The sequence below is a fragment of the Blastocystis sp. subtype 4 genome (assembly GCF_000743755.1).
Source record: "Blastocystis sp. subtype 4 strain WR1 chromosome Unknown seqid_0319, whole genome shotgun sequence".
NCBI lineage: Eukaryota > Bigyra > Opalinata > Blastocystidae > Blastocystis > Blastocystis sp. subtype 4.
Window position 1 is genome coordinate 1 of NW_014569228.1, and position 10776 is coordinate 10776.

Here is a 10776-nt window from a genome sequence, read left to right on the forward strand (position 1 = left end):
TTTCCCAGTTGCTGAGCCTATTCGTGTGATTGTGAATCTGAAGAACACAGGTGTAGCTGTGTACAATATTACCAACTGCATGGGATCTCTGAACGATGCAAACAACTTTGCTGTGTATCACCAGAATGTAGAACTGTAACTGAAGTGTAATGGTTAGTTCACAGAGCGTAACTTCAATTCTACTCTGTATCCTGGCTATGAGATGAACTTCTTGTATGTGTTTGGTCTGTACAACTTCATCGACCCTCAGGAGTATCAGATGGCTCTGACAATCTTCTACGAGACTGATAGTGACTACTATGCTACAACGTTTTTCAATGAGACTGTGGAGGTGGTTGACCATAGCAGTGTATGGGATATTCGATTGTAAGGAATGACGAGGGTATTGATTGATAGGATCTCCATTGTTGCGATGTTGGTGGTGGGTGTGATGTTCCTGTTCAACTATTGCTCTGCTTCCAAGAAGCCCGTGAAGAATACCAAGTCTGTGGAGAAGTCTGACTTCTTGCCGAAGGATAAGAAGAAGAACTAAGTGTGGTTAGAGTGTTTGTTAAGAATCATCTATTTGATCGTTTATCGAATTCCAACAAATACAATCACACTTTTGAGTTACCAAAATCGAAACGCACCTTCTTCTTGTTGTTCTCAATACCTAAATACTCTTTTCGTTGTTTTGAACAACTTCCTCCATGATAAACCTCATCCAAAACAACAATTGCTAATAATGACAAAAATCCAATCATGATGAAATAGAAATCTGCTGGAATTGGAAATTGATTATAGATCAGCTCATATGACATAGCCAACCGTTTTCCCGCTTTACAGATCTGTGTTTTCAGGATCCCTTGAATGTACTCCATTTGTTCATCTGTCAGAATACTCATTACATTTACAGACTATTCTTGATATATCTCCTCATTTATACATCATAAATTGATTTTCCTTTCTCATAGCTCTCTTTTGACCACTGATATGGATCGAACTCAAATCCTTGAAAATACAAACTGATGTTGAATGAAATTCACAGTCCTACTCATCACAAGCAGAAGCAAATTCTTTAGCCTTGTTATTGATTTCATCAAAGCGCTCATCCGTCTATATATGATTCTTATCATACATTTTTACAAATGGCAAGGTAGGCGTGTCACTACAAAGACCACCAGCAGCATCAGTTAGGACATGCAATTTCTGTGTAATTGTATTATTCTCTTTGTCTTCTAACTGAATCATGAACTGCTGACCATCTAGAAAACAAGAACTATAAACACATCGACTTGTGTCACCTGTAGGGAATTTGTTATCATACAATTCAATATTATGAAGAGGTTGATGAATGTCACCAACAAGATGAATGAAGTAACGAAGCTTCATCGACTACAGTCCAATCGAGACCAAAGTCATACTTCATCCATTGTGACTGCATTCTGATTGATATCCTTGATGAGACTCTTTAACTTCATAATCACATTCTCTTCAGTTGTATCCTCTCTTCCAGAAATTCCATCCTGCAATTTCATTCTACGATACAACAAAGTACACGATAGTAAGGAGTACGGATATAATGCCATGAGGCGGTATAGTTAAACTCACTCTGCTTTTTTATTTCATCTGCCCAACATGCCTATCAATCAAGAACTTAAATCATAGTAACAGAATCTAAATAAGAAGCCGTAGACTATTCGATTATTCAAAATATACAATATATACTGGATACTGTGGACCTATCAATTCGGCTATAGTACGCACCTTTTCCTGAACAGTGAATGAAGATACGTAAATCTCACCATAGATTGTTTATTCGCATAGTTCTCTGCAATTTTTGCAATAATAGCATGTTCAATGTCTATGTAGACAATGATCTCAGCAATTCTCATCCTACTATGCCATGCTTCTGCCTCTGAGATGACCAATAAAATGAAAACACTAATCACTCCAAAATAGGAGTGGCTTCTCATCATCAAAACAATAATGGACCTTTATATCTGATACTCTAATGATGGGTAAATGGATTGTATATATCTATTGACAACAGATTCTTTTATAATTCTGTATTCTTGGGTAATGGAAGATACTATGATTCAGTTGTACTAAAACCTCTTCAAGAAATAACATACGTTATAGGGAGATTGTCAAGAATATAAAATTGGTATCGAAGCATTTCAAACGTTCATGTTTCAAACAAGACAACTAAATAATCCTATTATCGGTAAAGTAACTAGGCTTCACTTCCTTCCTCTACACGTTCCTCTTCAGAGATATCATCTTCAGAATCGTCACTCTCAACAGCAACATCACTCTCTTCAATAGCACTTCCCCTTTCCTCTCCGTCACTCTCCTTTTCCTCTCCGTCACTCTCTCTCTCACTCTCTCTCTCACTCTCTCTCTCTTCCTTCGCAAACACAGCCACCTGCTCTTCACTCGAAAACAACACACAGTTCAACCGCTGTCGCAAATAGATACGATGCAACTGCTGACGTGTTGCCATATCATACACACGCATAATCCGATCTAAACCCACCGTAGCCAAGTACTTTCCCGTAGCATGAATAGCAATATCTCGAATACTACCTGTAGCTCCCTTGTAAACTCCCATCATCCGAAGCGTACGCAGATCCACACCAGTCACACGACCTGTGGTGTCACCTGTGATGAGCACACGGTCATCAGGAGATACACTACATCGCGTGAATGGCCTCTCACCCAACTCAATCGACTGAATCGGACGACGCTGAGCTCGTGTATCATACAGACGAATGTGATGGTGTCCTGTTACAACAGCCAATTTGAACGTTGACGCAGAACTGGAGAGGAACTAGGGTCAAGAATTAGAAGCACATCTACTTGCATATCCGAGACCCAGACGGGAACCCGAAGTGATAAAAAGTCGTGAGGAACGTTACGAGCTGTAAAGATGGATTCTTGCTTTTCCAGATCGAAGAGACAAAGATCATTCTCTCGTCCTCCATATGCGAATACTAGAGTTACAATAAAGCAATACGAAATACCATTGGAATTATAAGGACAAGTTCGCATACTGGATACAGGTGATTTGACCTCAAACTAAACATGAAGATATAACAGAAAATCTACATTGTTTACACACTCATCTTCATTCCAATTATAGAGATACACCGATCCCTCCTCATTACAAACAACAATCTTTCGAGTACTATATATCAATATTAACAGACAATTCAGTACTCCTCTCCTCGGAGAACACCTAATCCCTTTGCAGTACCCTCTATTCCAGAATACTCCTTCACAATTTCCGTTTTATCAACATCCCAAATTTGAATAGTTCCATTTCTAGGAAGTCAATACGAGAATCAACAAATAACCCTTTAGCCACAGCAACTTCATCTTCTTCACTCCCTTCCACACCAGCCCATGCCATTCGCTCAATTGAATTACTGCGTGTCTGTGTTCCCCAACGCTGCTACGAATTATTCACCATTTACAATCATTTACAATTCGTTTGTTCTCAATCAATACCTGCTTGATTAACCCAGTCTCATCTCCTGCAATAATCCTCATGGCGGAGATTAAGATGGCTTGTTTCAACGAGGGCGTTTCACTAATCAACAAAACGCCCTCGTTGAAACAAGCCAAAAAAGCAGAGAATCATGAGTGATAAGATCATCGACGGAAAGAAGGTGGCCGAAGATATCCATGCTGAGTGTCTTGCTGAGACAACGAAGATGATGGAAGAGACTGGAAAGGTTCCTGGACTTGCTGTCATTTTGGTCGGAGAGAGAAGAGACTCTCAGACCTACGTTCGGAATAAGAAGAGAATGTGTGTTAAAGATGGAATCAAGCCGTTTGATTATACGTTCCCTGCTGATATCTCGGAGGTGGACAGTGAGGTTTTAGAGTGAATTATAGGATGAATTGCTTAAGGTTGTCGAGGAATTGAATGCCAATCCTGAAGTTCACGGAATTTTAGTGCAGTTGCCTCTCCCTAACCACATTAACGAGGAAAGAATCTTGAATGCCATCTCCATTGAAAAGGATGTGGATGGTTTCCACCCTTTGAACATTGGTAAACTGTCAATGAAGGGCCGTACTCCTCTCTTTGTTCCTTGTACCCCTAAGGGATGTATTGAGTTGCTTGACCGCTACCATGTGGAGATTGCAGGAAAGAATGCCGTTGTCATTGGTCGCAGTAATATTGTTGGCATTCCCGTAGCAATGCTTCTTTTGGGTCGTAATGCGACAGTGACCATTTGCCATTCTCATACGAAGAACTTGAAGGAACATCTTATGAACGCTGATATCATTGTTGCTGCTGTAGGTGTTGCTAATTTGGTGAAAGGTGATATGATCAAGGAGGGTTGCGTGATCATTGATGTTGGTATGAATGCTGTTGACGATCCCAACGACAAGCGTGGCTATCATCTGTGTGGAGATGTTGACTACCAATCTGTAAGTGGATATTCTGAAGTAAGAAGTAGTGTTATGAGAAGTGCCGTCTGATTACGCCTGTGCCTGGAGGTGTTGGTCCCATGACTATCGCAATGTTGATGAAGGTAAGAGAGGAGAATTAATGAGATATAGAACACTGTGGAGAGTGGGAAGAGAGCCATTTACAAGAATTAAGTCTTGAGTTGTTTGTAACATACACATTACATTTCCGCCAGTTCATTGCTTTGGGCACCGGAAACGGGAATATAGATTCCAGACACAACTTCAGTAGTTTCTTCATCCTCCTTCTCCATTTTGGTTAAGTAAGGATTTTGAGAGACAGCTAACGGCTTAGAGATGGACATGATTCGTCCCACAATAATACCGTTACCGAGAGGTTTTTCCTTCTTCGTCAGAATATAGCGGATCAATACAACAGTCATGGTACAAAGCAAACAGCCACACAAGAAAACGCCTGCAGTCTGGACAAGCGAACTGGAACAAGCTAATCATGAAGAAAATCTATCAACCTCACTTGATCGATTAACCTCCTGAAGCTGGATATTACAATCATTACTTCGGATTGACACAATAGTATCATCTATGATGACAAATCAAAATCATATCTACAAAAGGATACATCTATTGTTTGATCTTTTCCAATTAGAGAAGCCAAAGAACTGATGATTGGAGACGAACAAGACACTTGATCAATTGGTATGTGTGTATTCAAACGAGTTGATGTTGAACAATTATACCTCGTAAGGGAGGCTGAATCAGTAAAACTGAGAGATATCTGATACACATTATATGTCATCGAAGTACCTTCAACTAAAGCCAATCACGTACCTATTACTGATATAACGGACGATGGTTGCATTCTGCATCACCTCCATGAATGATGATCTTGTAATTCCATTTACCTCACTCCCTGCCGAAATAACAGGAAAGTACAGGATAGTTGCTTTCGTTGGAGTAGAATATTCTCCTCCAAAGAACGACACTCTCACATAATAGTCTACATGATCAGTAAATGCTGGAAATATAACCTTCTGTATCCTTGCTCACAATGGCAGCATATACACCACAATCTACTCATTACGATTCCTTCGATAGTGTACCTCCACTCGATTTTGGAACATACCATGATCCACCTTGAAGAATAATCGAGGTGTTTTGAACCCCCTCACGAAGAATCGTATGAATTTCATTAGACAAAGCTGTTTCGAAAAGTAAAAGCACAGAAAAGTATCCCCAGAGTAAATGCATAAAAAGAAGTGAACAAAACGAGATGGGTTCCACGATTTCCACCATTTAAGATAAGTATAGAACAAAGAAAAAAACATATACTACCACATAAAATGAGCAGTACTTCCATCTACCCACGTAAAAGGACGATATAAGAAGAGATATGCAGTAAGGAGATTCAAAAAAGACGAAGCAGAGAGTGATATAATGGGATGTGTTTTGGGCTTCACTAAGCAAATGTAGATGATTACCGGAAGTGTGTAATACCGAAATCTACAAATCAACTTCTCGTTCCTCAGCTACTCAACCACTGGAGACGAAACAACCACGGCCCCACACAAGATAGCGAGAACTAGACATGAAAACGAAGATAGTTCCGAAGTGACTACATCAACCATCACCGCCATGCATGCACCATATAGCGGTATAAGAGCATATTTCCATGGCTATCCATAAGAAATGGGAGTCCAAACATACCAGAACAATGTCTTTGAAGATATAGAAGATGAAATGACGATTATCTGATTGAATAAAAGGATGAACGATCATGTATCGGTGAATAAATCTACTTCATATCAACCAATTTGTCGTACATTGTTGCTAACAGACAACAAACCACATAGCGAAGAGTTACATGAAACCAGAAGGATCGATCAAGCTGTTTTCGATTCTTCATCCTTTGGAACAACTTCAGTACAATATCATCAATAAAAACGCAACAGAAAAATACAGCAAAGTAACAAATCTGCATAAAATGGAGAGAAATCGAATGATGCTCTTTGTCACCCAGCACTACTGAAAATCCATTGGAGACGAAAAAGGCAACGAAACATAGCAGAATGAAGAGAAAAGGAAGAATGATCTTGAATACCGTATGAAACTCCGAAAACAACAGAGACACAAAATGGAGGAATTGAGAAAAGAAGGATGGATATTTTGGACTCTTGTGAAGAATTCCATAACGCTGAAACACAATCAACATTGGATTCAATACTGTTAGAATTACATTCGTTTGTCGCACAGTGATAGCAAGGGCAGTAAAGACAGCGCTAGTGAGAACGTATGGAAGCTCATAACCTAGATGAACACCAAGCCACAAGAATACCTCGTTCACTCATGAAAGCAAATAAGATTGATAACACAGAATAGAATAGGGAGAGTCCATCTGTGTAATACAGAAAAAATGGACAGAGAATCGTAGGAATACTCATGATCTGAATGGCCCACAAAAACGATTTCACTAGTTTCTATACTATTATAGCAGATACGCAAATTCACATGTTCAGGATTAGCTTTTCGCAAAATCAAGAAAACAGTTCCAGTGGTAAAAAAGAGGATAATCATATTCATCCATCGAAGAGATGATAATGGACACATCATCTCGCTATCTGCATTGTGTACACCAAAGATACTCAAAACTACGTATCGGAACCTACAATATCTATACATCAGCATCTTCATAAAACACAAACAGGCTTCCAACAATATATAATCCCGGAAAAGTAGTGATCTTTGGATCCCAGTAAGTATAGTTCCCTGATAGATAAAGAGAAAGAAAAATATATCACCATTAAAATACCGCTCTGTCATCGGATAATGAAACACTTCATCCATGTACGCTTCAGGGACACTCATATTCACTTTCTTCATCATATAGATGACAATACATGAATAAATAGCGGCAATGATATAGATCAATACTGTCACCTTCATCCAAAAATAATTTAACAAACATTCAAAACGATTATGATGACACCCTACTATGATTCAATTCGATGATGGCCCGATGGAATCCAAACCGGTCTTCCGTTGACTGTATCACATGAACTTGATCATAAGCAGCCGGTTCGCGAACCTCTGTTGTTTCACAATTTCGAGTCGAGTCCAACGAAGGATCCCCGGATTCAAACACCTACATCACATCCATCTCTAAGCAGTACAGTTAGATCCTCAATTCCCTCATTCAGCTTCTGTAAAGCCTCATAGCGAGTAGTGTCATCATTATGGATAACATCCTTGATTTTTCCATCACTCATCACCACAATGCGAGTGGCAATACTGGGAAGCATCATATCATGAGTCACCATGATCAAAGTAGTTCCCATATTATTCAGCTCCACAAGTAGATTCATGATACGAATCGTATTCAATGTGTCCAAGTCACCAGTCGGTTCATCCAACAACAGCATATCAGGACTAGCGCTCACCACAAAATAATACGTATACGTGTTAGCTAACCCACGGGCGATTGAGACTCGTTGCTGTTCACCACCACTCAATTGACTGGGATAGTGACTCCCTCGATCGATCATGCCTACACGTTGGAGTAATTCGTTCACGGCTTGACGACGTTGCAAACGGGTCAATTCGCCCTTCACTCATTAGATTTATCAGTACACTACTTTGAGGATTAAAGGAAGTTCTACATTCTGAGCGGCTGTCATTCCAGGTATTAAATTGAAGGTTTGAAAGACAAATCCAATTGAGCGAAGTCGAATTTGTGAAACTGTTTTATCTTGTGTTTTGTCGTTGAATAGCAAACCAGAGATTTCCAATTCCCCTCGAGTTGGTGAATCAACCGTTCCAAGGATATTGAGTAGCGAGCTCTTTCCTGAACCCGACTTGCCCACAATTATCACAAACTCCCCACGACTTATCCTCAGATTCACTCCTCGAAGAGCAGGTACACCTTCTAGTCCCAGTAAATATGTTTTGTGAAGATTTCTGGCTTCAAGCACTGTTAAGTCCGGGATTTCGTCTTCATCGGAATCATTGGACTCTTCAGAAACAGGCGGAACCGGATGTCGAAAGATTCTACGATACCAAGGAACAGATTCATTAGATTCAGGAGATGGGATACTATATGATATTCAGGAAACTCGTTTACGGAATAATTTCGGAACTGGTGCGCGATCGACTCCTAGAGAGCGATGTTTCGTCAATAATCCCGTCAGACGACATGAATGTGAGTGAAGTTCATATCCCATCATTATCCCTTTTCGTTTCAAGAAAACTATTCATAATGTCTTTGGACCTCAAGCTGCTTGGATTAGTGCAGCCGACGTTCTTCGCTGTAACAACGACGACAAAAGCCATCATGCTACTCTCCTCCCAATTACAGCCCAGAGACGATCACAAATCATCATAGTTTAAAGGTTGACTCTTTCAAGGAAATGAAAGAGAAAGAATGTACTATAGAAATGATCCTGTTCGAGTACAGTCTTAGCCTATTATTCTCTTCGTAATTCTCATCAACCCCATTTTGGAATTTTTCATTATGGGTATTCTAATTTCCATCCTATTTACAGAATACACCTATTTCAATTCTGTCCACACAACAAACACTTCACATTCTATACTTCATGTACTTCCATGTCGTATGAATCATATTCTGGTTCTAGTCCCCGTTGTCGACGGCTCCGACGTGGTGGTAAATTTGAAAAGTCAATCTCGTCATCATCGTCATCTGTCGAATCGCTAAAAGCGTCAAAGTTTGTGTAATGTCTCTTCTTGCTCCCAATACGACGACGTTTTGGTTGTAATGAATTCTATTCATAACACCAACCACCCAATGTCACCTCAGAACCATTCCGAATGCATTCTAGAGCATTCCGAAGTACTCCAAGTCGAGATAACAATTGTTCACGCTCCAGCTGCGCATTTGTCCGTTTATCAAACACCTCACTCGTCTGACTCTCTGTCAACTTGGGAATCACAACACGACGAATCTGTTCTGTTGTCAACCCATACTTCTTGACATTTGCCTCTCTCTTTATCTTCACCTCTTCTGTTGTGAGATTGTCTATTGATCAGTTGAATACCAGATCTTAACGTCCATCATTGATTATTATACCATTTTTGCGACAGACATTTGTTCGTTTAGCATTCTCTCGACCTATTTCATATACATCGGCATGGAGTTTAAGGAATTCTACTTCTAAGATACTTATGCCGGCAGAATACCTTTTAGAGACTGTTGTCCAATCATTCGTTGGACCTGACACACAATCTGAGACACCGTTTTTCCAGGCAATACTTTCGCTCGTATAATTGCGCTCCATGAACCGATCCCATACTTCATAATTGCACATCGTAATACCTCCATTTCCTCTTTAGTCCAGCCTAGAACCTGATTTTGTATATTAAATAGTGATACCTGGCGCAATGGTTACATTCCACAGAGACTTGCTATCCGAACTAAAAATTTTGGAAATACGACCTAAACATTATTACTTATCTTACTTTCATCTACTTTTCGACATCAAAATACTTGACGACAAGATAATTGAAATAGAATCAAGACGGTAGTACGGGGATTCTGTATTACCGGGGAACTTCCCTCCTTGTTCCCGCCTTATTTCATTCTGTAAACAAACAGACTAAAGAGAAGTAGAAGGAGTACCTTCCTCTTTATTACCTGATGCGTCGTTCAGAAGACTCTTCAATTCCTCACATCCAGGGACCATATCAAAGAGTGTAGGATCATTTGCTGCTACAACCATGCCTCTAAAGATACCATTCTCCTTATGCAGTAAATTGTAAGGCAGCATCCATCACACAGACACGATCTGAATCCATAATCGTATTCAGACGATGAGCAATTGTAAGAGATGTACAATGAGCAAACTGCTTGCGAATCATCCGCTGGAGGAAGATATCTGTCTCATTATCCAATGAGGCTGTAGCTTCATCCATAATCAGAATCTTCGACTTTCGCAGTAGTGCTCGCGCCATACAAATCAATTGACGCTCACCCACTGAGAAGTTACTACCTCCCTCCTCGACAGCATCATCTAGCTTCTTGGGAAGACGATCAATGGCGTCCTTCAACTCCACCTGCTCCAGTACTGCCCAGATCTCCTCATCTGTACTCTCATTGAAAGGATCCAGATTGTAACGGACCGAAGCAGAGAACAATACAGGATCCTGAGGAATGATACACAGAGCTCGACGCACATCCTCTAGACCCAGCTTTCCTAAATCGACTCCATCAATGCTGATGCTTCCCTCACACAGATCTGTGATTCGGAACAAAGCAATCATCATTGTTGACTTTCCAGCACCTGTACGACCCACGACACCAACCTTCTCATGAGGATTGATGGTAAGGTTCACTCCCTTCATCAC

The 10776-nt window shown here is 40.2% G+C and overlaps 7 protein-coding genes across 7 annotated transcripts; 2 read left to right on the forward strand and 5 right to left on the reverse strand.

Moving 5' to 3' along the window:
- Positions 1-259: 259 nt before the first annotated feature.
- JH06_6024 (hypothetical protein) lies at positions 260-532 on the forward strand (the record flags this gene model as incomplete). The annotated part of the gene is made up of 2 exons (XM_014670162.1): positions 260-366; positions 397-532. The coding sequence occupies 2 exons, from the start codon at positions 260-262 to the stop codon at positions 530-532; spliced, it is 243 nt and encodes an 80-aa protein (XP_014525648.1).
- Positions 533-596: 64 nt separating this feature from the next.
- On the reverse strand, positions 597-1955 carry JH06_4382 (hypothetical protein; the record flags this gene model as incomplete). The annotated part of the gene is made up of 10 exons (XM_014670163.1): positions 597-896; positions 926-1004; positions 1034-1095; positions 1126-1244; positions 1275-1374; positions 1404-1505; positions 1538-1621; positions 1652-1675; positions 1708-1752; positions 1785-1955. The coding sequence occupies 10 exons, from the start codon at positions 1953-1955 to the stop codon at positions 597-599; spliced, it is 1086 nt and encodes a 361-aa protein (XP_014525649.1).
- Positions 1956-2215: 260 nt separating this feature from the next.
- On the reverse strand, positions 2216-3394 carry JH06_4383 (hypothetical protein; the record flags this gene model as incomplete). The annotated part of the gene is made up of 5 exons (XM_014670164.1): positions 2216-2812; positions 2842-3060; positions 3091-3169; positions 3202-3306; positions 3339-3394. The coding sequence occupies 5 exons, from the start codon at positions 3392-3394 to the stop codon at positions 2216-2218; spliced, it is 1056 nt and encodes a 351-aa protein (XP_014525650.1).
- A 229-nt stretch (positions 3395-3623) lies between these two features.
- On the forward strand, positions 3624-4596 carry JH06_4384 (hypothetical protein; the record flags this gene model as incomplete). Its single annotated transcript, XM_014670165.1, has 4 exons — positions 3624-3851; positions 3883-4422; positions 4452-4526; positions 4555-4596. 4 exons carry the CDS (start codon positions 3624-3626, stop codon positions 4594-4596), a joined length of 885 nt encoding a protein of 294 aa, XP_014525651.1.
- Positions 4597-6214: 1618 nt separating this feature from the next.
- JH06_4385 (transporter ABC protein) lies at positions 6215-8636 on the reverse strand (the record flags this gene model as incomplete). The annotated part of the gene is made up of 9 exons (XM_014670166.1): positions 6215-6726; positions 6755-6896; positions 6928-7067; positions 7118-7185; positions 7229-7356; positions 7566-7845; positions 7876-8021; positions 8052-8519; positions 8553-8636. The coding sequence occupies 9 exons, from the start codon at positions 8634-8636 to the stop codon at positions 6215-6217; spliced, it is 1968 nt and encodes a 655-aa protein (XP_014525652.1).
- A 499-nt stretch (positions 8637-9135) lies between these two features.
- On the reverse strand, positions 9136-9754 carry JH06_4386 (hypothetical protein; the record flags this gene model as incomplete). Its single annotated transcript, XM_014670167.1, is given in 4 exon segments — positions 9136-9197; positions 9215-9451; positions 9503-9580; positions 9613-9754. The coding sequence occupies 4 exon segments, from the start codon at positions 9752-9754 to the stop codon at positions 9136-9138; spliced, it is 519 nt and encodes a 172-aa protein (XP_014525653.1).
- Positions 9755-10173: 419 nt separating this feature from the next.
- Positions 10174-10344, reverse strand: JH06_4387 (transporter, major facilitator subfamily protein; the record flags this gene model as incomplete). Its single annotated transcript, XM_014670168.1, has 1 exon — positions 10174-10344. The coding sequence occupies one exon, from the start codon at positions 10342-10344 to the stop codon at positions 10174-10176; it is 171 nt and encodes a 56-aa protein (XP_014525654.1).
- Positions 10345-10776: the final 432 nt, after the last annotated feature.